The sequence below is a fragment of the Pieris brassicae genome, chromosome 9 (genome assembly GCF_905147105.1).
Source record: "Pieris brassicae chromosome 9, ilPieBrab1.1, whole genome shotgun sequence".
In the NCBI taxonomy this organism is placed as follows: domain Eukaryota; kingdom Metazoa; phylum Arthropoda; class Insecta; order Lepidoptera; family Pieridae; genus Pieris; species Pieris brassicae.
Genome location: NC_059673.1, coordinates 12,001,016 through 12,028,292, shown reverse-complemented (window position 1 = coordinate 12,028,292; position 27,277 = coordinate 12,001,016). Strand labels below are relative to the sequence as shown.

The window sequence follows — 27,277 nt, the reverse complement described above, 5'->3', positions numbered from 1 at the left end:
AATACGAAAGTCCACCTGTATCACCTCGACGTCCGTCGTTCCACAACTAAGCTTTTTTAAGGCAGTTTGTGAATTATTGCTTATTTCCGAACCAATTCGACTTAGGGTCCTTCAAAAAAAGAGCGTACAAATTCTTAAAAAGCCGGCAACGCACTCGCGAGCTCTGGCATTGAGAGTGTCCATAGGCGGCGGTATCACTTAACATCAGGTGAGCCTCCTGCCCGTTTGCCCCCTATTTTATAAAATAAAAGCGTATCAATTCTTAAAACAATGCACTCGCGAGCCCTCTGGCACTGAGTGTCCATAGGCGACGGTATCACTTACGATCAGGTGAGCCTGCCCGTCTGTCCCCTGTTCTATTAAAAAGTATGCATATCTCATAGTATTGTTTTGGTTAACATAGCTTTTACACATTAAAAGAAAAAAAAATAACCGGATTAAAGCTATTTGTATTATTATAAACTTATTTATATTATTTAATTCCGGCGAAATAAATACAGATAACACAACTTTCTCTACAGCTGTGATACTTTTGACATTCAACACCTTTTGTCTTCAGTCACTGTGACCACGCACGCTGTAAAGCACGCGAAACGTCGGAATTTTTTTAATTTAAAATTAGGTAAATAATTATAAGTTTATATTAATACAAACAGCTTTAATCCGGTTAAAAAATTGTTTTCTTTCAATGCATATATCACTTATATTTAACTAGTTAAGGTTTTAGAGTAGTCATGGGATTTGAGACATACAGACAGAGAATTTTCCAAATTATAGTTATAAAACAAGTCTTACCAAATGTTATAATACAATACCCCTTTCCTTACAAAGCTCGTTAATTTGTAGAACAGCTCGCCCGAAATTAATTTAGATCAAATCGACCCTCAATCTTTGTCGAGTGGCTGGACACCTGCACAAAAGCCGATTTGGCGCAACGCCACGCTCGCACTTAAATCCAACAATCCCCTAAAGAAGAATTTGTTCGACAGCCTCGCTATTAATTGGCTACGAATTGTATAATACCTTGTACCTAATTACCCAATAAATTGCTTCCGGTTTAATTAAAACACATCTATTATCATAATTGTTTATTTTCCATGTACAAATTGTGGACAGAGTAGGATAAGTTAAATATCAGTCAGTACTTGTTACAAAGCTTCAGTATGTAGTTACTTAATTTAAAGTGTAGCATAATACATTCTACACAATCGGACACAATCTTGACCGCTTTTAACAGTAAAAAATAGGCAAAGGTCAGCGCTACTAAAACAAATATGAACCGAGATAAAATCAAACCCTAAAGGGCTTCACAGAAGCTCCAAGGTCACACTTCATGCTCTGCAGACCAGTTGAGTAAAGTGTTTGCTTTCGTATACTTTTAAATACTTGATAAGTTGAATTTCACGCGATTCTTTGCGATTGAACACTTTTGATAAAACATCAATCTAGAAATAAGAGAATACGCCCGTAAAGTGTCATCTGTACGTCACGGAAAAAGTCGCTCGACGACTTAATGTAATCTTAATGTCGAATTGATCGACTTATATAGAATTTGTACAGAAGTGAGTTTCAAAGTTATCACCATTTGTAAATTACAAATGCAAACGGCCATTGTAATTTACTTCCCGACTTTAAATATATTCGAATGTCGTCTGTACGAGTTAATAATATTATTACAGGGTCGTTCTAGTTTTACAATGAGTTACGTGGTTTGAGCTTCGGACAAATTGTGTAAATAAATAAAAATTAAATAAAAATGCTCATATCTTCAGAATTTGTTTTCTATTTCTCTATTTATTTTTCATTTTCAATATCTGTATACAACATTATTTTTTTATAGGCAACCGGCCATCAGAATGCAGTTACCGCAAATCATGAACTCTCATTTTAATGGATGCGTTGCCGGAATTTGAGGAAGGAATATTTATTAAACACAATAGAAACTCTAAAGGGAGTTATTACACGTTTTAGGTTAGCTAGACGTTAAATCAAGTGACGGAATATGAAATTTACTGTGTATTAATTTAATACAGCCAAAGTTAGATTCATACAATATTTTTGAACAATGGCATTATTACATATAACATATATATGTTTCAAATAGTAATTGATTCAATGCAATATGCTTCATTCACAACCCATTTGTTCACACAACAATAAATGCATTTATACTAATTAAGTACGATGCCGAATAAAGCCATATTTCGTTAACTTGTCTTCGTTGCGAAAGTTATCATATATTCTAGGATCTTAAGTGTAGATTCGAGATTTCACTAAGTCTCGACTCTGAAGACCCTTATGTACAAATAATGTAGTGAAACTTGTTAACTAGTAGCTAAGCGGAAGCTTGTGGGGTTCGAATCCCTTGTAACAATGTTTCGAAGATTCATTTCCTTCGTATGGTAAAAAAATGATGAACCTGTTGTTACTGAGATTACTAAACCACACAAACATTGATACAGATGTCTAATAGTGTAAGTTCACTGTTAAATTCATAAAATTTCAGTCAAATATTTTATTTGTCAAACTAAAGGAACTATGATCATCATCAACTTTATGAGGTTCATTTCTGGACGTAGGCTCCATTTTCCTCCAGTACGCTGCACTGGCCTCTCTGTATCCAACAAATAAATTATATGAATCCCTAAATCGTAGAAAATGTGATAACTATAACAACATACAATTTGAAAAGTTATTTTTAAAAATATTTGAAACGTAAAGTTTTCATATAAAAATTTCACCCAACCGCAGCTGTCGAGAAATCGCTTATTGAAATGAGCGTCAATAAATCACATTCCACCATTTACTATGCATTTACCAGGAATGTCGCTTATGACTAATGTCAGATCTAGAAAAAGCTACATAAAGTTACATATATATATGAAGAGATAAAACGATTGGTGAAACGTACGACGTGTCGCCTGTTTGTGGTTGGATTATAGATCACAGTCAAGTGAATTGTTCGTTAATTTTGAATTTTAAAAATCGAACGACGTATCGTGTTCCTTGCCAAAACACGACCAAGCTACGCGTTATCGTTTCTTGTAACATTTTGAATTTTGAAAATAGAACGACGGGTCGCATGCAGTGTCATCGTTTCGTTGGACAAAACATTTTAAATTTTGAAAATCGAACGCCGGATCGTGTTTCGTGAAAGCGTCATCGTTTCGTCTTACAATTTTTATTTTGACAATCGAACGATGGTCTCCTGTAATCTCAAGTAATGTCTCGAAAGAATCTCAAGAAACTGCTCATGTTAAATCAAAGCGTAAGCACAAGTTTTATTTTCCATTTCACATACAATTGTGATCATTAAACGCATGTTATAATAAATCGAGGATTAAAGTTAACATTGTATGTTCTGTTGCCATGTATCATGTAACCATGGTAACTATAATCTGCGATAATACCGATTTTAAAATTTAAATTCCATAGACAAAAGACAAATACAAATAGTTTTATGAATTATATAAAATATTGCTATTCTTAACTAATCATAAATTACGACTCTATAGAACTTATTTGAACTTCGCATCTATTCTATAAGATTTTACAGTCACTTAAGACGAATTAGTCGTTAATGTACTAGGCATAAATCTTATTAGAGATTTAATGAGTCTGCTAGGTTCAAAACGGTCCATAGATATTTACGCTAAACATTCACTCCTTAACTATAATAAATATATTTTTGTACTGTCAAAGACCGTGCACATCGCTATCACATTTTAAACCCCTTATTTCGAAATTCTATCAAAATAGTCTTAAGTAGTTACCGACAATGTGTATAATCTGGTATTCTATGCAATACCTAAACACATACAAATACACTACATAAAAATGTATTTTATAATGTAAAAGAGGCAAATTGTTAAAAGGCCGGTAACGCACTTGCGAACCTTCCGGCAATTGAGTGTCCATGGCGTATTACATAACATCAGTTTTCGCCGAAATAATTTTCGAATTTAGCCGTAAAAGTAGTTAAATTACTCATGTAATCATTTTTGCGTGTGTGTCAATGTGTCAATGGTCCTACTGGACTACATTAAATATGAACATATCGATGACATCAGGATGAAAAAATCTATTAATTTTCTATTACTAACTATTTTTTTTGTTCCACTTTTGATACAGATATATTGCCGTGATGGAAATTTTGCATTACCAAGTTTGCTTAGGCATTTCAAAAAATGCCTGATACACTGTCGGTACCATATACAGTCTTATTTTAACCTTATACGTATTGCCTCGAAGGTCCATTTTTCCTTGAATGTGGGAGGGTGTCATCGTTGGTGCCGTTATTCCCGCAATTGTTATTGTGAAGGAACGACATTTCCACGCCAGCTTCGCCCTGAAAAGATTCGATTTGAGGAAATTGTATAAATGCTAAATGAAAAATATCAAACTCATATCGAGAATGTAATATGTATAGTTATACACAAAACGTGGCGAATTTCGTACTAACAGTCACAATGCACGATCATTGTGATCATGACACCCGCTGTCGACTTTTGGGTAAGGCAAGCCGGTTTCCTCACAATGTTTTTCTTCACCGTTCGAGCGCATGTTAAATGTGCACATAGAAAGGAAGTCCTTTGGTGCACAGCCGGGGATCGAATCTATGACCTTAGGAATGAGAGGAGAAACAACAGAGCAGTGTTGCCCTAGTGGCCTCAGCATGTTATAGATTAGATGAACTTAATTTATGATTTTTATGAAAGTAATACAATTCATTTAAAAATGTGTGCGTGTACTAGTACAGACGTAAGAAGTGAAACTTTTTTATGACCTTATTTTTCGAATAATGATCTACTGTATGCAACTTTACAGATATTGGTTAAATAAAGTTAAATAAGATCAAGTTTATCATAGATTACTCCTAAGATTATTACTGAATTTCATTAATTGTAATAGATATTATATATATTTTTGTTGGGCCATAAATAAGCCATTAGGCTTCGAATCTCTTCGAATCAACCGCGGTAGGAACAAGAAAAAGATAGCGCTTAACGGAAAAATGTGACGGTAAATGTTTTTCCAACGACGATAAAGAAGTTTCACTTCAAAAAAAAAATCACTACTATCACCGAATGGCAATACTCAACTATGTGTATTCATTCGTTGTATATTTAAGTAGATATATTCTCCTTATACATAACTTTTGAACGCACGAATAAATTTTTGACAGCCAATATATATTAATAATTTTTAATTGCTGGCATTCTTATATACGAATATTGTGGATATATGTCGATGCAAAATCTTTATTTAAATACGTTATTTTGTTTGTGGGGAGAGTTTTATCGACGGGAATTAAATGGTTGACAGTCGATGAACATTTTGTATTTGATTTTTATATCTTCCCAATCTTCTTTGTAACACCAAATCAATCTATGACATCCAGCCGTTCTTGTTTGAGCAAACCCGACTATATATTCGAAGGGAACTTCACAGATACTTCTCAAATTTACTCAGAGGAAAATTGTACTTAATAAGGAAATAATTGACCCAACTTACAATATTACTTGAAGTATTCGTGTATGTAAAACAAAGCAACAATTTGAAGTATGAAGACTTCCCGTTTGCTAGTTATGAAGTTATGTTGAATCTAACATAATATACTATAATATAACAAATACAGAGTTTTACATAATGAGTACCTAGACTAGTGTATTTTTGATGAATCGAGACATTCGCGCGCAGAAACCATCACATGTTATTTTAATGCAACGAGGTATTGCGTGACGACTACCTAATTGATGCCAATTTGGGGTTTTCCTCCCAAATTTAGGGGGAATCAAGATGGTCAAGGGCTTTGTAGAGGGTACGTTTTTTAGGGGGAACTCTATTCAAGAAATTTAGTTTGTTTTCATAAAAATGAGCAGTGTTGGCCTAGTGGGTTCGCATCAACATCGCGAGGAAATCGGCTTGCCTTAGACCCAAAACGTCGACGGCGTGCGTTAGGCACAGAAGGCTGATCACTTCTTGCCTATTCGATTAACAAATGATCATGAAACAGATACAGAAATCTGAGGCCCAGACCTAAAAAAGGTAGCACCATTGATTTTTTTTTTTTCATAAAAAAGCTCGGTTCATTCAATCTCCTCGAACTCAACAACATTAATAAAAACTCTAAGGTTGGTGATAACTGATATATAGCACAAAGGTATCGTAATGTGTTTTAAAGGTAACGAAGTGTACAACAAGGACTGAGTATAGGGATATTTAATCGATATATATGTCTCTGTAAAATTGTAAACACCGTTAGATTGTAATCCATATCGCGAGATTGTGAACTGTCGAAAGATTGTGAACCTCAACGTACTGCTTACAATTTAACGTATCATTATTCGGTAGATTGTAATCTATCGAAGTGAAATCGTCAAATTATAATCTTAAAATTGTCAAATTGTCAACTGTCCGAAGGCTGTCCCTGATTAGTCCGCTTTACAATAGACCGTAGAACAAACAAGTATGGCGGCGCGGGGCATATGCCGTTCAACCAATTAGCGCGCGAGTTGCGTTCCGTTTCACAATTTGACGGTTTCACTTCGATATATTACAATCTACTGAATAATAATACGTTAAATTGTAAGCAGCACGTTGAGGTTCACAGTTCACAAGCTCGCGAGATAGATTACAATCTAACGGTATTTACAATTTTACTGTGAAATTAAGAGTATTTGAAGTTTGTCCTAGGGGGAACATTCTAGGAGTTGGCACTGCGTGTTGACTACCTCACTTTTTCTTTTCTACTCGGATTATTTGACGCGACGGACGTGCAATAGATCTATTCTATATAATATATATTCTATTGATTTATTTTCTAAGTTAAATATCTTTCTAATCCTCTATACAATAGTGAAAGATCGACTTAACGTTTAGTCTAAATCAATGTTCAAATTGGGTCGCATTAATATGTAAGTTAGAGTTTATAATAGCTTACCTCAGTGTGCATCGGGTTAGCTGTAATGGTGATGGGCACTTTGGCCGGCATATAGCCGTTTCCACCGCCCTCAGCCGAACCTTTCTCTTCTATAAATAAATATTTAATTAGATCTCGTTATGCCTAGACCACTTTAAACTAGGCGACGTTATAGACTTTAAAATTATTAGCCTAGCTTGGTATATATATTCTACTTTCATTTGCCTTTTTTGTATGGATTATTGTTAATAATCCTCCAACTCTTAATAAGGGATTGCATGTATTTATTATTTCATAGACAATTAGGTGATCAGGGTTGTGTTTGACACTTATCGATTTTTTGAGAGATATGCCGGTTTCTTTACGAAGCTTTCCTTTATACGTGCGTGTGTTTATTGCGCACATAGACAGAAAATATTGGGTACATATGCCACAAATACAGTTAAATCATTAAAACTAACGCTGCAGAGGTAGGTATATCATGAATGAAACTACAACATATCTATATTTGTATTAAAAAAAATATTTTAATTTAAAAAATAAAATGAAAATCGTAGTCTCGGATTAGAAAGTATTTTGGCCCATATAACCGGGGATCGATACTACGATCTCAGACATGAGAGTCGTAGGCTGAAGCCACTGTCTAAAACCCTTGATAGCGGCAAAAGAGAGTTAATTCTCAATTGAATTAAATTATTTAACACACCCTTATACATATTCACACATCCTTACACATATTCACACACCCACAACCACTTGTGTTTTACTTATATTTTATTTGTTACTTTAGTCGATGCAAATAGTCATTTCTATAATGCTGGCTGGTGACCTGTTACCACAGGGGTTTTATAGTGCTATCTAGCTATATGTCTATATATACAAAATTATGAAGAGGTAACGTATTATTATTGAAAACGTTGAGTTCGTGCAATTGTCGATTAAAATGTTCAATTAAATATCTATTAATTATGGCCACGACTAATCCACTTCGAAGGTATATTCGACGTTAACAACAGAATGAGTCAAATACTAAAAACATGTTTGTATTTCAATACTAAACTTTGTGATTTAAAAAATTATATTTTCTTTTCATATTTACATTTAAATAATGTTTTTAATTAATATTTCAGCTGCGCTTTCTACATGTTTGATACGATAATACTTCGGGTCTTAATTTAGAATCTGAAACTTAAATCTAGGGTTTTATACATCGCGATATCGACTTAAATAAAGTATAAAACTCTGAAGCTTAGGACTTGCCATTGTCCGGAGCAGGCTTTAACTCTCTGACAGTGGACGATGTCAATTAGGCGACTGGATGCCGCTCTTTGAACGGAGGATTTAGTCTCATTGAAATAAAGCCGAGGGAACTAGGTTTCGCTTAAAGCACTGAAATGTATTAAGATGAAAATTACATCATAACTTTTGATATATCCTGCCGCCTATACCCTTAGTTTATCATATTATTTGTTGGCATATTAATTGTTGATTCTGCTTCATTCAATTGTAAACCGGTGAATATATATATATATATTAATCCCTATTATAATTCAATAAATTAATCCCTATTTCCCTTGGTCTCTATCGCTAATTCTTTGTTTGTTGTGTTTATGATCGTCAGGAGAAAGTTCTTATGAAATAATAAAATAATAAAATTACGCGGTAAATTAGAAAATTTAAGAATACTTAACCACTATATTAAGTTATCATTACTTTTGTTACAATAACAAGTTTACAATAGCAAATAGCAGTGCATAGCGCTTTTACAATTCAAACTTTTTTCATGTAAGCTTATGGCGTCTGACATAGCATTGCCAGAATGCGTGCAGCAAATATCGTCAAAGAGAAATGAATATCGTTTAAAACAAATGCTTTGTTCGGATTTATCATATTGATAAAATACATATAAAATAATTACAGTCGGTATATGTTTGTGGCATTAATCTTGAAAATCCATGTATTTCACATTGGCCATATGTCGCCTGTTCCCTTATCGGAATACCAAAAAAACTATTTATATACTCCCAAGAAAAACAAACAAAGTTGTTTATCACAAAGCATTTTTAGTTAATTATACCAATTCGAAATCAATATTCATAGTTAAGACAGGACAACGTCTGTCGGGTCCGCTAGTTTACATATAAATAACACGCTAAAATATTATGTGGTGGGTGGCCTTAATATTATATAACAATACAGAAAGAGCAATTATTACAATATACGACTATTGCCGCTTGCAGATAATACAATATGTGTGATATTTATTTCAGGTAGTTATTTTAAATTATAAAATGTATTGAATGCTGCAATTCTGTTGCTGAGTAAATAGTTTTAATTAGTATAAAATTATAACAATTATTAAAAAGATTGTGCGTGCGTATAAAGTACACATGTCAGAAGTGAAACTTCATCGTAAATTAATTATTACTAAGGTAAAACCGCAATAGATGATGATATGATCACTGCATATATTTGTACATCTATATTCACACTAATGATAATATAAATAAATAAAAAATCTGCATTTACTGCACAAGACGTTATGCGACAGAATTGCCACCCAAATTTCTAATATGTAACTACTAAACGAATACATCAACCCATAGCGTGTATTTTTTCTCGATCTCCCTTTCTCTCTCTCTCGTTCTTTTTCACTTGCTTGCTCCATGGCTATTTGCTTCATGTTACGTTAGTCTTTTCTCACTCTCTCTCAATCGGTCTCAATCGCTCTCTCCCTTTTCTACGACAAAAACGCTACACACCTTCGTGACGCTAATATTATTATTATAAAAACGTAAATTTTACCCGCATGCGCCTAAAAAAGTTTCACTTCAAAATTAATGAATAGAAAATAAAAACAAATGTAAAAATTTTGGTCCCGGTAACACAGGCAGCATTTCCTCACTGTAATGCGGTACATAAGCTACGAGTATATAATCCCAAAAATCTATAATATAAGGAAGATTGAAGGATTGTTCTACGAATTGAACAATTTTATATATCATAGTTAATATAAGAATACTATATATTCGCACAATGACCGAAATACGCTTGGTAAACATCACAGCACTGCTAGTAACAAATAAATGTTCAAAGTTCTGGCATAATTTTAATTTGTAATTTTAACCACAAGCTTAAAACATTGTAACTTTTTAGTTATTTTAAGCATCTTGAAGCTCATGCACTAGTATAATGAAAAAGCTCGGTGGTCGTTAAACACAATCTCAGTTGGAATAAAAGGGAAAGAAGACAGATAGTGGCAACCTCGAATAAAACTTAACCTTATTACTGGCAACTTGACACTTTATGGCACCTATTTTTGTAAGCTTTACGAGCGATAAGCATACTCAATAAGAGTGCTTGTTTACTTTATAGCCCATTGAATCCGAATCCAAAAACGCAAAGGGAAATGAGAATCTGTATCGTCGGTCATAACATTCGTTCTCGAATACTCATTCGTTTATTATTCGTTCAATCGTTCAGTTATCGGCTCGCAATTTTTTACAGTTGGCATTTATTACGCTTTATACTGTTCCCTTATCCATTCATTTGCTAAGCGAGTTAATATTTTACATAAACAAATAGCCCTGTTCAGGTGATTTACTGGCGCAGATGGGGTTTGCTTAGCCAGCATTAGATATGTGCTCAACAAGTTATTACGAAAAATACGCGGACATATCGAGGCTTACATTTTTAGAAGTTTATTTAAAAAGCAATACTTTTGGTGATGTATTAAAATATTTAACGTAATCTAGTGTTATGACGAAGGTTTCAGTACACGTTAAATATTAATGTATATATTTAATCCTTTTTTCTAAAGAAGTAGGAAGATACAACAGATCTCCACTTGCTAAAGTCCTGGCATACCTCACCCACTTCAAGCATTTTCATGACATTCACCATACATGCTCGTCGGTTATAGGTAATTTGGCCTGTCCGTTAAATATAAATAAACTTAACATAATACATCAATTAATATTACGATAGTATGTCACATCATATTCTTTATAACAGTAAACGATCATGTTTTGTTTCATTGTGCAATAAGGGAATAAAGTATAATAATTATATTTTAATTAAAGATATAGATAGTAATAAAAATATAATTACGCAATTATTATTATATAAAGAACATTTTTTTACGCAGAAATAAATGACTACAAATGTAGCAATTCGACAATACCAATTCTTAAAAGGCCGGCAACGTAGTAGAGTGTTCTATAAAAAAATGCTCGCTGACTACGATAGCTGAAAAGTATTCGTCCATATGGAAGAAGCGTTAAAACAAGGCTGGTATAACACTTAAGTTAATTTCGAAATTGTTCTAATTTTTACGTCAAAGGAAACGCGAATAGTATTGTAGTTGAAACAGTTATCAAATGTAGTGGTTTGTATAACGGCACTTTGTACGTGTACAATTAGATGGTTACCTAGTTGGGATCGTTTCGAGATGCAGAATAGATGTTTTGTCTTAATTAAAATGCGGTTTTTTGGGGCGAACCATTTCTACGTTCACGGAATATTGTAATACAGTTTTATCGAATCGGCAAACCGGAAACCGGGCAATTGGAAGACGCTAGAGACATTTGCATTCATATTGACTACGAAAACGCAAGCAAGTTTTTATTAGTAGTGCAATATACTCCATTGAGCTTGATTAATTTATTTGTATTTTTTTTTTCACCCGAAGAGGTAGGCAGAGACTACGAATCTACACTTGATACGGTCCTGACAAACCTCACTCGTTTCATGCACTTTCATGACATTCATTAAGCATGCACGGTTATGGGTAGTTTCAACTTGTCCTGGATTTGCCCTAGTTATGTAAGACATGTAAACCTGACTTCACTGTCCAAGGTTGCCTTGACGATTGTCAAATAGTCAGTTGGCCCTGAGAAATTTTTGTAATCTAGAGGAGAGTTTTAAAGGAAGTCTTCGTACAATTTGAAATGCTTTAAAAGTAGATTTCAAAGACCGGCCATGCATTCGCTAGCCTCCTGGCAATGTGAGTGTCCATGGACTAGCGGTATAACTTAACATCAGGTGGGCTTCATGCCCGTTTGCCACTTATAGACTAGAGGTTAGACTTATATTATAGTAACAAATACTTTGCCTTGAAATAGTTCATAATAAGCACAAACACTCACTAAGAGATTATACATTTGAGGGCGTAACTAATAAATATTTGAAAAAAATATATAATTCAAGATGCGTCTAGCATAACTCGAGCGAAACTAAAAAAGTAAGTAATAAATTTTCAATTGTTTTATACAATAATTATTGAATGTTTTGAATTGTTCTACGCACGTATATATGAACCACGGAAGTGTATCTGGTCCCAGGGATGTCCCGTCCCTACTGAGGGAACCATCACCATATAAATGTGTAAATTAAATAAATAAATCACGATGGTGTGTCATTACATTTATTTAAGTTGTACTTTAATCTCTAGTTCTGTGTGAGACCGCAAACAGTATAGAACAGCAAACATCCAGTCTTTTTGATATATTCAATAAAAATTAAATTCAGATTTTACTGCAGAATTAATGGGAATTCTTGGTAATTAGAACGATAGACAGTATCGGTAACTACAGTGAGAATAATTTCTCGCCCGTAAAATCTCGTAATACAGCGAGGAAATGAAATACATAGTTTCATGAATACGGAATGACAATATATTTTTGGTAACTCAAATACAAAGTTGTAGATAAATCTTGCATTTTGGTTCAAACAGTGCTATTTGTGCAGTATCAAAGTAGTTTTAATTTTATCTTCGTGGCAATCTGAAGGCTGTTCTCGAATGCAAATTTGTACTACAATATAAATAGACAGTTCTGCTATCTATGACTTAGTTTCTCTGGTGGTGCAAACAGATTGCAGGTACACTCGATGTTAAGTGATTTTTGTCTTTGAAAAAGGGGGCAAATGGGCAGGAGACTCACCCAATATGAAGTGATGGTCGGTCCTCATCGGTCTTTTTAAGAATTGGTACCCTTTTTTATAAAAGAACGAGTGAAGTTACGTTGATTTAAATAGAAAAAAATACATTTTTGAACTTTTAGTATACAACCATTACGAATGCGTTTATTATCAATGCGATAGCGGGGCTAACAAGGCTCTTGTAAGATGTGTTTTAGGCTCATGTCCCATTAAGAACATGATGCAAGCATAGAAATGCCTTTTATTTTTATCAATTCATTTATCATAGGTAAGTTGGTGTTCACAGCCTTGCAAACTTAACTTTGAATAGCTACTGAGCATGAGGATAATTTGAAATCTTTGGTCTTTTACTGTTCAATTGCGTTTCATGGAGAAAGTCTTGAGTAACGTAACAGAACATTCTATACTCTATACCAGTATTTCCTAACGTGAGTAGTCCCAATAGCCACAGGCGGCAAACTTTATTATTATATTCGAAAATTTATTAAAATTATTTGGAATTCAATTTTTTTATATGTATTGAAAATTAACTTACTGTGTTTCGTTTACAATTTCCTAGTAATTTAAATATGTCCTTTAAGTGTCTTAATGGAACAATTCAATTTTTAATATATTAATTATGAATGTTACATATTAATTTTAGAAAGAGTAATGTTGGGAATGGCACAAAAAGGTGTGGAGTTTCTTGCCCATTTTACTAAACACGAAACTACCTTTTGGAAGGGGGCAACTAAATAATCTTTATATTTTATTTAATGATCAAAAGTGCCATTTTAGGTAGTCTAATTGGAATAAATGACTTGACTTTGGAGACACTTCTGCTAGTAAGACTTTTATCGCCTTATTTATAAAACCTTCTATAAACCTCGAATAGATAACGAATATTAATTGTCTACACTTTACAAAATACATGGCAACTTCAATTTTTATCCGTTTTCTATATTATAAAGTCGTTTTCACGTGTAAAGCGAAACTAAATTTGTCAATTTTAATATATACATAATTGTCGTCACGTTTTACCGTGTTAGGAATCGTGTACCACATTTAAAAGTTATATATTACAAAAGAGTATATGTCATAATAATTCTCTGCTTTGATACGTGTTTGCGTTACCCACAGTGATGTAATTGCATAGTTCTAATTCACAGTGCCTTGATTTTAATATGTATTTGTTACTTATTTTCTATTTAATTACAATGATTAACATGAGATGAGGAGCACGAAGTAATGGTTGCAGGTTCTAACAAAGATTAAAAATATATAAAACCTTGGCGATTTAAAAGTGACGGAGAGTTTATTGGCATTTCTTTATGTCCGTTCTATGGCCAACATTCGAAAACTGGCAGTAATGGAAACTTAGAAGCTTTAATTCATTGGTCAAATATCATTTTCAATGAAGTTTGTTTAATTTAACGTTTCGATGGCTTACGACTAAGTTATAAATAGCAAAAAATGGGACTAATAATAATAGTTTTCAGTTTAAAAATACTTACTTGACGCTGGCCGCCGGCTGCGCTTACACAACAGCAAGGTAACAGCAAGTATGAGCAACAAAGCTGTCGCCCCCACTATCCCACCAGCTGTAACCAACGTGGTGGGACCCTCCTCTTTGACATCCTCACTCGGAGACACGGTAGTTGTCGGTTCGGTTGTTGCAGCTCTCAGAGTTTTCGCAACCTATAAAAGGTATAGTTTTTCTAACATCTTTTTGAGTATACTAAACTTTACATTGTACGAAAATATTAATCTTATAAAGAAGTAAAGTTTGTGAGGTTGGATGGGGTGATACCAATAATAAGTTATATTAAATACTAACCCAAAAATTATCCGACGACAATGAACTTAACTAGAGATATATTGAGTTCTAGAGTAAAGTTTTAGAGAAAGTACATCATATGTCTAACTTTTATATTATATTACAACAAGGCCTCCGCCCCGTCTACTTGTCTATTTACAGAAATGGACAATGTACGGAATTTATTGCGGGTTTCACCAATATCTAAAATGATGCATGAGGGTAGGTATATTTTCTTGTTACGGGTCACGGTTGCTAGTTTTGTATTTTTTTTAATTTGTAAAACAATAATATTGTCTTAGCTATTTACTACTCGTAAATAAAACTTATAAACGATTTAGTACAATGAATATTTGAGCACGGTCTCGAAGAATAATTATTTAGGTATATGTTCGCTACGATAGTACGAAACGGGGGATATATTTAAAACTTACAAATTTCTTAAAATTAGAAATATCCGAACAGACCAACTATCAAACAGCTTAAATTTTTCATGACATTAATAATAATAATATTTTATTTGCAAAAATATGGTACAATATGATGGAGGTATATTAACTTAATATATCACGCTAAAAAGTGGTAGAAATGGAAGTTTTTAGTCTAAATTTCAAGTATTATTTTTATAAATATTCTGAGCGCTTCAATTAGAGTTTTTTTTAAGTTGTGTACACGATGACATCTATCTGCTAGTGCTATAATATAAATTAGATTAATCAATTATTGTTATTTATGACTTACTAATCTAGAGCTGAAGCCTGAAGGCGCCTGCGTAGTATAAGCCTGCAGTTTGAGCTCGTAGGCCGTGTCCGGCGCAAGATGTGAGATAGACAAGCTACGAGCGGAGCCGTCGACATTTACCTGTAATACCAACAAAATACGTCAAAACGTGTAAAGTACTTATAAAATAATACTATAAAGTGAGCATAATTATTTAATTATTATTTTTTTGTAACTCAAAGTTATTAATAATCGAACAAAACATGGTTTAGTCTTTTTATCAAATCAAAGCAGCGTTGGCCTAGAGGCTTCAGCGTGAAATTCTCTTCCCTCACGACTCGATCCCCGGCTGTGCACCAATGGACTTTCTTTCTTTATGTGCATTTAACATTCGCTCGAACAGTGAAGGAAAGCATCGTGAGGAAACCGGCTTGCTTTAGGCCCAAAATGTCGACGGCGTCGGTCAGGCAAAGGAGGCTGATCACCTACTTGCCTATTAGATAGACAAATGATCATGAAACAGATGCAGAAATCTGAGACTTAGATCTTAAAAGGTTGTAGCACCACTGATTTGCTTATTTTTTCATTCAACCAATTGAAAGTCTAAAAAAATTGGCAATAATTATCGGCTTTGAGAAAATTTCACCACCTCGAACCTCTAAGTTCGAAATAGACGGAGGCCCATAGGCCTATAGGGCTCCGTCTATTATGATAGGTATTTTGGTGTAGACAGCCCGTCCTTATTTATGTATATACTATTTATATATTAGGGTACATTTGTAGGATTGTTCTTAGGTTTTACCCTCTCATAGTTATCTGAAGCAGGCGGCTAATACATACACTACATGTACAGAAACGACTAACATACATATTTAAATACACATTTCACAGTCCACTGGCAAGCTGCACAGTAATTGTAAAAACTAATATTCATATACTAAGGCCGGCGACTTCTAACTTGTTAATAAAATTTAATATTTTTGCATAACAGGCGAGCGACTTTGTACATATTTTAATTACGATAACTTTCCGCGACCTAAATAATAATCCAGCTGCGCTACAACCCTTGCATGGAACGCAGACCTCGTTCGTTTCTTTGTAATTTTTTTTATAGACAAGTAGGTGACCTTCTGTACAAATGTTGTAGGGTTTCAGACATACCGGTTTCCCTATGATGTTTGCCTTCACCGTATGAGCAAGTGATAATCGCGATACTAGTTCTCTTTATATGGAACAAGGGACAAACGGGTAGGAGGCTTAACCTGATGTTGAGTGATGTACACTCTCAATGCCAGAAGGTTGGCGTGTGCGTTGCTTTGGAGTATTAGTAGGCACTTTTATTGAAGGACCCTAAGTCGAATTGGTTCAGAACACTCTAGTGAACTGATGCCACATAGTAGCGCTCAGTTGTGGAACAGCTGTCGAGGTGAAACGGGTAGGGTTTAGTATTCTATTCCGAATGAAACTCAAAATCTACTTCGAAAAACGCACTAGTAATTTTAAGAGTAAATGAATAATAAAGAAAATATAAAAACTATTCTAATTACCATTTCCATTGTATAAGATGATAAATTTATTAGTTTTTGATTTATGTAAATGACCTAAAAAATTCTCAAATTAAATACAACCATAATTCAAGATTCAAGTATTTTACCTTTTCATATGCCCCGGCCGAGGATACCGCTCGGAAGTACACGTAGAAACCTTCCGCCTCCACGCCACCCTCGCTTGACCACTGTACATACATCCTTTGTTACACTTTTAAATATGAAAAATTTCTTACTTACTACTTACTTACTTTAATCATCTCTTGACTTCAAGTATGACGCTACGTTTACGAAGGTTAGTTATTTAAGGTTAAGTTATCTAAATTTTTGCTAATATTCTTACAGAAATTACTGGGAGTCTACTATAGCGTAATGTGTCCATACCAGTGGTTCCCAGTTTGAGGTGCCCCACAGGGGGAAATTCGTATTTTTTGAAATCGTATGAAATTGGAATTTTAATTTTTTATTATGTTTGTAAATATTCTTACTGTGTTTAGTTACTATATTATTTAAGTATTTAAGTGAACAATAAAAAAATAATATTAAAAATTAGATATGTTAGATTTTAGAAAGGCACAGCAAAGGTTAGGAAACAATCGTCTATACTGTCTCATATCAGCACCCGTATTCTGCAACTTCCAATAGCTACAGATGATCCTGACGTATTTGTATGCATTTCGATGTAGTTCACTCAATATCAGTAGCGCAGTATTCTTGGAATCACCAAAACTCATCATTAAGTTCATGGAAGTTACAGAACAAGGGCCCTGTAAGATATGTTCAAGGGTATGTACCAGGCGATCCAAAGTTTTGCGCTACGGATCTAGTTAAACACCAAGTTACACATTATTACATTGAAAATCACTATAACTATTGAAAGTTATAACGGGCATACATATATAGATATGAAATTTACATTATCATCCCCTTAATGTGCTGAAAAAAGTGCCAAGCTTTAAAATAAAATTAATAAAACTCGGTAACTTTTGTCAAAATAATTATTTATGAACATGTCTTCCAGCGCAGGGAGCGCCTCGCGTCCTGTGCCATTTTCCGCCAATTGCTGGCTTTTAGCTATAGCTGGTCCTCCATTCAATCAATCCAGCCTAGGCCGATCTACTGGAGGCCAATACACTTTTTGGGTCACAAAACCAGCGACGTGAGTGAGGGAACATTTCATGCATTTTTAATTAACTGTAAAACTTAAGGAGCAACTTCAAAAAATCTTTCCTTTTTTTAACCAAATATTTTAGGAATAAAGGAGACACTAGGCTTTTAAAACGTTAACAGCCAAAGTTATTTATATGAACAACTCACGGTCCAATTCAAGTATAAACTATGAGGTGACAACGCGACCGCCATAGCGATGTTCGGTGTTCGTGGACGGGTCCCAGACCCTCCACGCCGCAAATAGAACTTGGGACTGCTTCGTCCTAACTTGTTGTCCTGGTTCGAATAAACAGCTGCTATGCGGAATCTGTGGATAAAATATTACAAAGAGGTTCACAAAACTAACATTTACATACTTTAAAGTCACAGATATATTTTTATCATCACGCTTTATTCCCGAAAGTACCACAGAACTCCTCTTGCTACGGTCCTGACATTCCTCTCTCGCATCATCCACTTTCATGACATCCACCATGCAACCTCGTCGTTTATATGACCTTTTAAATCGTCCCTTCTTTAGTATCTCCTGGATTTGATCTAGGTATGTCCGACAATCCCCAACCCGACTTCACCATCCACGGTTGCCTTGTAGATCCTAGTTGTTAAGTTCTCATTCATCCCTTCTACATGGCCAAACTACCAAAACATTACCTTTCGTATCCTTGTTTCCTCTTTTAACCCACACTGCTAGCCACACCATCTAACAGTATTACTAAAATATCTATACAAAACAAACGAAAGTTGGACAGCGATATATAGAAATCTAAGTGTGAACAAAATTTCGTGTTTTCCTATGGTTGTAATAATGGTAATCTTTCGTCTCTTTCTAACAAATTGTGTTTACACTAAGATGAAAAGAGATGAGTGCTTTAGTAAATACGGTGCAGTTGGACCGATTCATTTAATACGAGGGACAGAGTTTTCACTGACCACGTTTGTTTAAAAGCACTTACATAAAACGAGAAAGTTAGGTAAATAATAAAACTCGCGATCATATCCACTAAAAACGTTCAGAATTTACAAGGCATTATTATTGGCTGATTTATTTATTTATAAAACATTTTTATCATTCTTTCTGTGATATTGTTCTGTGTATAATTTCTCTATTACAGTGAAATCTGGATATGGGAACTTAACAGGTAAAATCCTCTATTATGGAGAATTGAAATGAAGATCCGAAATTTATATCGAATTACCTCTGTTAAAGGAACTTTTCGAATCTGATTAGTTCTAGGATGGTTACCTCTATAATTGATTCTGTACCAGAATCCCCTGAATAACTTTGACAATTTATCAGGTTGTGAACGGTTACGGTAAATTTCATGAAATTTTCTGTAATGTGATAGAGCCTCTCCTCAAACAGCCATAAAACAACCCATCTTCGTAACAATATGATTGAGGAAAGTCTATATTTCGACCTCTAAAAGCCTTTGTAAAAGTCAAGTATAATTTTAAACCTAATTGGAAAACTGGATAAATGAAACCTTCAAATGGTACAAAATCCTTGGTCCCTTGAGATCTCTACACAAGTTACACTGTAATAAGTTTTGTATTGCATTAGTATAAAGTCACTGTAGTAAAGATATATTTGTAAATAATGATTACTAAATACAATTATTGTTGTACAATTGAATACTAGGAATTATTTAATTAACATATGCTTTGTACAAATATAAATTGAAACTTGAAATTATTCGGTTTGTAGACGTTTTGTATATCTGTACCGATTTTTCATTATTATATAATAATTATTATAAAGCCTCATTTATTCCTTGAAAATTTTACAAAATATACACACACATAAAATAGATATATATATATATATATATTCAAGGACCTGTTATTGAGTATAGGCCTTCTCCAATTGTCTCCATCTCTCTCTGTTTTGAGATAACAATAATGACCTATAATGCGTTCTTCATGTTTTAGCTGCTGACCGATACACGCGTTGAAGTCTCCTATCAGAAAAAGATTTTGTTGCTTTGATCAATAGCGTGTTGGAGTTGGTCGTAAAACAATGACATCCCTGTATTATTGGTGTCGCTAGTAGGAGAATATGCTTGAATAATTGATTATAATATGATTGCTATAAAACTATAAAAATATGGTTTTAGGTTTTCCTTATTAGAAAACCGACGCCAGATAACCCTTTAGTTTGGCCGTAGTGAAAAAAAAGTATGCTCTTGGTCTTCTAATATATTATATCCTATTCTTCGAATCTTCGAAAGCCCGATGATATCATTAATTTAAATACAGGCAGCCACAGGCACTGGCTAGTGTTTCATAATCTTTAATGTTATGTTATGCATCAAATCTGTATGTGGCAACTTCGGGCGTGCCTCAGGGCTCTCACCTCGGGCCGATTTTATTTATTTTATTTATAAATGATATAGTAGATCATTTTCATTATAGTGAATGTTCATTGTTTGCCGATGACATGAAATTGTTTAAGGCAATAACTGTTTAACGAATGATATTTCTCTATTGCAAAAGGATTTACTTGCCATACACACTTGGTGAAAAAATAACCTCATGATTTTAAATGCTTTCATATAAAATTTACTGGGAATAAAAACTTATTCCAATCTTATTACTCAATTAATGGAGTTGCTCTTGAGGAGGTTGCTCGTATACGAGACCTTGGTGTGACGCTGGATAGTGCTCTCAGTTTTATTCCTCACCACGAAATAATTATAGCGAAATCATTTCAGATGCTCGGTTTCATTAGGCGTAATACCACTGACTTTAAGAATGTTAAAACTCTTATTGTTCTGTACAATACATTGGTGGGCAGCCACCTAGAGTACGCTAGTGTTGTGTGGAATCCCACCTACCAAACACACAAGTATGCACTAGAACGTCCACAAAGAACATTCACACGGTTCCTGGCGTATAAAACCCCAAAATTTTGCTACAGCAGTGATTATGTTGATCGATTACAGAAGTTCAATTTGCAAACTCTCGAGGATCGTCGTATGATTGTGGACCTGGTATTTTTGTACAAATTGATGCACGGCACGATTATTTGTCCAGATATTTTTAAAAAGATTTACTTCGTAGTGCCTAGAATCAGCGCAAGAAGAAGACAGACTGATACTTTTGTCGTTCCACAGTCCTTAACCAATCTAGGTAAACATGCGCCCCTCAGTAGAATGCTTAGGAATTTTAACCAATGTAATTGTAGATATGGTCTTGACGTGTATTATGACTCACTTCCTAGTTTTAAGAAAAAAATTCAGTCATCTCAGCCATAAGTCATGTAATATTTTCCACGTTTCAATTTATTTATGTTTAAAGATACAAATACTTAAGTGAACTCTGTCCGCTATCATTTATTAGAGCCAATATTGTGTACACCTATTATTAGATTGCATGCTAGGATAAAACCCAATATTGTTAATTAGAAAATATATACATATAATCTGTTGGTGTTCCTTAATAAATAAATGTTTAATAATATGCTTAATACGACACGTTACCGCGATACTAATTAGTAATTACCTATTGAATAGAATTTAATTTGTATTTCAGTGTATCTGTTTGATTCGATTATTCTTGTTTGTATTTTCACATGATGTTGTGGTAATAATTCAATTTGCAGTGCCAAAAAATTTAAATTTCTAGTAGATAGATTAGGTTAGGATTTACCGAACTAAAGACAAATAAGCAGTCTTGCGTGTATGTTTGTATGTAACACTACAGAAAATGAAAAACGGCTTAATGTAAAAAGTTGCCAATACTTTTATAGTTTTTCGAAGTAATCTCTACTAAGTAATCTCTAGAAGTGCCTACACATCGTTGCGTTCGATGGAACCACTGAGTATGTATGAATGTATGACTCATTTTCTCGACACCTGCCATAGTCAAATATTTAACAGTCCATTTTGGAGGATCATGCTTTGAGGAGGTTGCCGTCGAATTTTTTTAAGGCAAACAGTGATTGACCTACCAGTCTGCAGTAACTGTCCTTCCATCATCTAGCACAACTATCGCGAAATGTCCTTTCCAAACAAAGAATCAGGCAATCATCTTTTTTCCTTGATTTTCTTTACCTTAGTTGGCCGATCCTCGAAAGGAAACACCCACTGAGCTGATTGTCTTTTGGTTTCGGGTTTGTAGCAATATATCCAGCTTTCACCTGTGACGATGTCAAATACAGCATTTGATTCACCGCCGTTGAACTTGTGTAACATTTGGCGACACCAGTCCATGCGAAGGTGTTTCTGGACGTCGGTTAAAGTATGGGGAATCCATCTGGTACAAAGCATCCTGACGTCTAATCGTGTAATATTTTTTGAACTTAACTTATACTAATGCCTAGACTTGCCCATATCCGCTGATAGGTCACTCTCTTATCTTCCTCTATCATGCGTCGCACAGTACTGATGTTGTAGTGTGATGTACAACGAAAGTCATAATAAACCAAAGAGTTCTAAAATTTAAATTCAAAAATGTTTTCATTAGCAATGTACTGGCCAGTTCTAAACATTTTCAGAGTTACCCACGTATAAGGTGGTACGCACTTTAAGTCTCATATCGGCTCGAAAAAACCTCTGTGAGCTGGTTCCACAAAAAGGTGCGCGGCAGAAAGTGTCATAAAACGCACTGTGTTTTCTAACACCAGACGTTCAGGTGGAAAGGATGGAATTCCACATTCTGGCTCGACGCCTGATTATGAAATTCAAACAATTCTTCAGAGAGGAAAAGCCCTATGCAAAGTAACAAGTCACTCGGAATGAGCAGGGCGGTCGATGGTTCCAGGGATTGGATGCGATCAAATAAAGATACTGCTGCTGAGCTGGGAGCCCAGAGTAGAACAGTACTCCACGTGATGCCAAATTTTCGCATATATTAATATTCGTTTAGCATTCTACAGACATATTTAACAATAAACAATTAAACTAAGTATGGACAAAAATGGTATGCCTTATATACACTAAAAAGAGAAATAATATATATTTATTTAACCCTGGATATCTGTAATACTCTTTACCCTGTACAAAGATAATAAACAATATAATGTACCTGAAAATGAATGATTCAGTAGGTTTAAGTGTGTAATTATACTAAGTTAATACCTACGGATAATGAAGACTTACTTGTAGTACTTATCTGGCAGTAGTCCACTGATCTCATACGAGTTTGTAGACGACTTGATCTCATCGGTGGCAGTTTTCCAATTCACATTCGAAGAATTCGTCACCTCCCTGTATTGAACCTGAATTGATATTTACCATTTATTAAGAGTATATTCATTATTATTGGATAGTTGATGTGGATAAACGTTTTTAGATAACCTAAGCAACAATGGTATCGGGTTGGGTAGGCCTTCTCTTACATAAACATGGATGAATGAAAGGCTTCATCCCCTTTATGACATCCCCTTTACAGAGAGGTATGTCCAGACTGTAGCAAGTGGAGAGCGTGCGGCCTACGCCTTTGGTAAAAAGGCGTGATCATATAAACAAATAAATATTATTAGTACTTCTTATTACATAGGAATATATAAGGCCCGTATATAATTAACTTATTTCATCGAATTATACGAGTAATAAATGTGAAATGGGAGTACTTATGTAACGTTATCGCTTTTACTATTGACAATAATTGGAAAGTTTTATAGATAACTGTCATATTATTATTATATAGATCTAACAAACCGAGGGAAGTGGCATGATAAAATAAATGTATATATAATAGTGGTAACTATTATTTTAAATACATTTATTTACACTTAGTTACATTTATAGAAAAACAAATAACATAATACATAGAAATTATAAGCGATGCAATGGGAGGCCTTATCGCTAACAAGCGATCTCTTTCAAACAACCCCGATAAGGGAAAAAATAAATATGATGGGTAAAGTGCAAAAAGTGCATAACCAGATCTCATGAAAAAATTATAGAATCACCATATTTTACAGCACCTGTGTCTTTGTATGCAATTTGAATGTAATCCTCTCAATCTATGTAAAAAAATACTTTTTATACTCATACTAATTGTACCATTATCCTTAGGAATGACAGTCTTTTTATCATAGCGTAAACACTATTTTAAAGAAAAAAGGTGTGTGTGCGATTCACACACGATAGAAGTGAAACTTCAGTGAATCGACAAAAGAATGAGATGAATATTTATAACAAGGGTAGGATAATTACAAAGTTTAATTGTTCAAAAATGAAAGTATTTTGATTAATTTTAAAAGATATTTTATATTTTATTTAACATATGTTACATAATCTATTACTCAAGTTCCATATTTTCAGTTTCAACAAATGATACAAGAGGCTTATGATAACTAAAATACGATACAAATATTTTAGTTTCAATTTGGTTGATATATCTTTGGAACACTGCATCTATTACCGTTTTTGATCTTGTAGTTGATTGAGTGCGATTGTTACACATTTTTAAATAAAATGTTGTATCGAGAAACTCAATCAAAGGAAGCGCTGTATCTGATGCAAAATTTATGTTAAAATCCCCACTTAAAATCATCGGAATTTTATCATAATTCTTTTTGAGAATTCGCGATACCTCTGGGGTATATTTGATCAAATTTTCATGTATAAATTCAATAACTGATTTTATTGATTGGTTGGGAAAGATGTAAATTGCTACGATCAAAATTAAATCTCCTTGGTCATTTCTGCTCTCACAGGCACATATTTCTCCAACTTTCGAAAGCTGAACAGACAATGATTCTAGCTGTTGTGCATTGAGATCCATTTGTGGCGTAACAACACGGGCTCCATCATTTACGTTGTGATAAATTGCTACTCCGCCTGCCCTCGTACGTGGTCTTTTGTAATTAACAACAATATTAAAATTTGGAATGTCTACAATATCTTCATTATTCATCCATGTCTCCGAAAGAATTAAAAAATTTGACGATGACACTATATTGTCATGTTGCAGATCTTGTACATGAGCTCGTAAGCTTTGACAGTTAAAGGTAAACAGTGACATACCTTTTCTTTTATTTAAGAAATCATATAAAACATTTGTAATTGTCTCAAGTCGATTCAAGTTCAGCCTTCGAAATTCATGTTGTAGATCAATTGTAGATACTGACGCTCTTCGGCCATGGTAAAATTTTTTATCATTTTTTTTTGAAACGAGATATAAGCCGTTTATTGATGTAACTCGTGATAATGCGACGTACAGGAGTTGTTGAACGTGTGATTTATCATATTCATATACAATCTCACCAAAAGTAGCTCCCTGGGACTTGTGAATCGTCATTGCACATGCAGAGACTAATGGGAAATGATTACGTTTTACAATAACGGTTTTATTAGGTACTAGTGGTATAGATGATGTTCTGCGATCTATTGGTACTGCCAGTGGATGAAGATTATTTTTTTGAATTGATGCCGCTGCCTTTCTTCTCAATTTTTCTCCGATTTTTGGAGATTCTGGAAATTCTAGCCATAAACGACCTATCTCTCCTTTGTCATTATATTCAATGAAAATTAATTTTCCCGTCGCACCATTTGCTAATCCATCTGATACATCGATGTTAGTTGTTATCATGTATGGTTTGTTCAAAACCAATGTAATTTGATATGGCAAACCTCCTGTATCAATAGTTGACATTTTATGTAATTTTTGACGCATAGAAGTTTGCTGTTCAACATTTCTACATCCAATATATATATCAGTTGCCTCTGAATTCACTTTTTCTTCTATAGAATTCAAAATTTTATTGTTGTATTCAGCAACTGAATGATTATTAAAAAACAATCGTATACCGTCTGGACAAAGTCTCTCAGCTTCTTCTTCAGAGTAAATCCGTGACTCAATTAAATCTAGCTCTTCCTGATCTAACAACTGTCCATTACCAATTTTTGTTAATATTGTTGCAAAACTTTGATTAGCTTGTCGCATAACTTCGTTTAGTTCGAAAAATTTCAACCCTCGCCATAGTGTTGAACCTGCTATTTGTCGTTTTATTTGTTTGTAAATTGGGGTAGCACGAACTGGCGGTAGTTGACGTAGATCACCAATCAAAATTATATCTAATCCACCAAAATGGACTTTAAAATTACCGGTGATTTGCTTTAACCTTGAATCTATTTGGGACAACAACTCGGCTCCAATCATACTAATTTCATCGATAATCAATACACGAACATATTTAAAAAGTGATCTATATTGTTGGGCTACTTCAATTGATAAAGGAAGCAACTTTGAAAGACTTATCTTCAGTGCAGTGTGTACTGTTGTCCCATTGATAGCCACAGCAGCTTTACCAGTAGAAGCACAAGCGATATAAGCATTACAAAACTCATCACTTTCAGAATATCGATTATAAATTTCCATTAATAATTTAATAACAAATGTTTTACCACATCCAGCTGGTCCTGTAAAAAATATTTGCAGCGGAGGAGGATCTTCCAACTGAAGATTGTAAATGACGTGCATCAAAAGTTCCTTTTGTTGTTGGTTTGCCATTTTCATCAGCTCATAATATTGGTCGTTAGGCATTAAATTTTCTTTCCGTTTTGCAATGGCACCAAGTTTATTTAGGGTTGCGAGACGTAAATCACTGTTTACATCCGAATTCGGATTGTCATATAGCGTTTGGAATGGATTAATTTCTGGAAATCTAGTGGCAATATCATGAATCTCATCGTCATCGTCTGCTTCTTCATTTTCGCGACATAGTTTTCGGCATAGCTCTATAGTTTTATTAATGTCTAAGTCAGATTCAAACTCTTTACGTCGCTCTAGAATTTGATTTTCATTTTCGTCGTAAATCCTAATAAATTTCATCTCTTCAAGAATCTCGAATTCTTCATTCCGAAATGGGATATGCAAAGTCACCATTTCTCTTTTATACTCATTTATATCTGAGGCTATGTCATAATTCCTATAACGAATGATGCGTTGTTGCTTTCGACGAATATAATCACCTTGCGAATTTTTAGTAAAATTAGCAACGAATTGTGCAAGTGATAATTCTTCCATTTCTTGTGGCCGCTTCTCGTATTTATCAAACCAGTTTTCCTTCCAAATACTTGTTGAATCTTCATCGATATTTAATTCATCTAATTCTTTTTGTGTTCGTCTAATACGCTGTCGTTCAATAGGCCAAACGGTGGGAATATAAACTATGGAGACTGAACTTCTAGACATAGGTTCACGAAGAAGGTACCACGCTGCTTCCTGGCTTGT

The 27,277-nt window shown here is 34.1% G+C and overlaps 1 protein-coding gene across 2 annotated transcripts in view; it reads right to left on the bottom strand.

Moving 5' to 3' along the window:
• Positions 1-1,094: 1,094 nt before the first annotated feature.
• Positions 1,095-27,277, bottom strand: part of LOC123713998 (interference hedgehog-like) — a 95,933-nt gene continuing 69,750 nt past the window's right edge. Inside the window, exons 11-17 of one of the 2 annotated variants that reach the window (XM_045667972.1) lie at positions 23,194-23,312; positions 18,242-18,401; positions 17,032-17,112; positions 15,399-15,518; positions 14,356-14,539; positions 6,944-7,032; positions 1,095-4,348 (exon numbers count right to left, since the gene is read on the bottom strand). In XM_045667972.1, coding sequence (XP_045523928.1) covers positions 4,232-4,348; positions 6,944-7,032; positions 14,356-14,539; positions 15,399-15,518; positions 17,032-17,112; positions 18,242-18,401; positions 23,194-23,312 — 870 coding nt within the window. In that variant the 3' untranslated portion in view covers positions 1,095-4,231. The remainder of the gene's footprint in view (positions 4,349-6,943; positions 7,033-14,355; positions 14,540-15,398; positions 15,519-17,031; positions 17,113-18,241; positions 18,402-23,193; positions 23,313-27,277) is intronic. The other variant, XM_045667973.1, reaches the window with a different exon arrangement.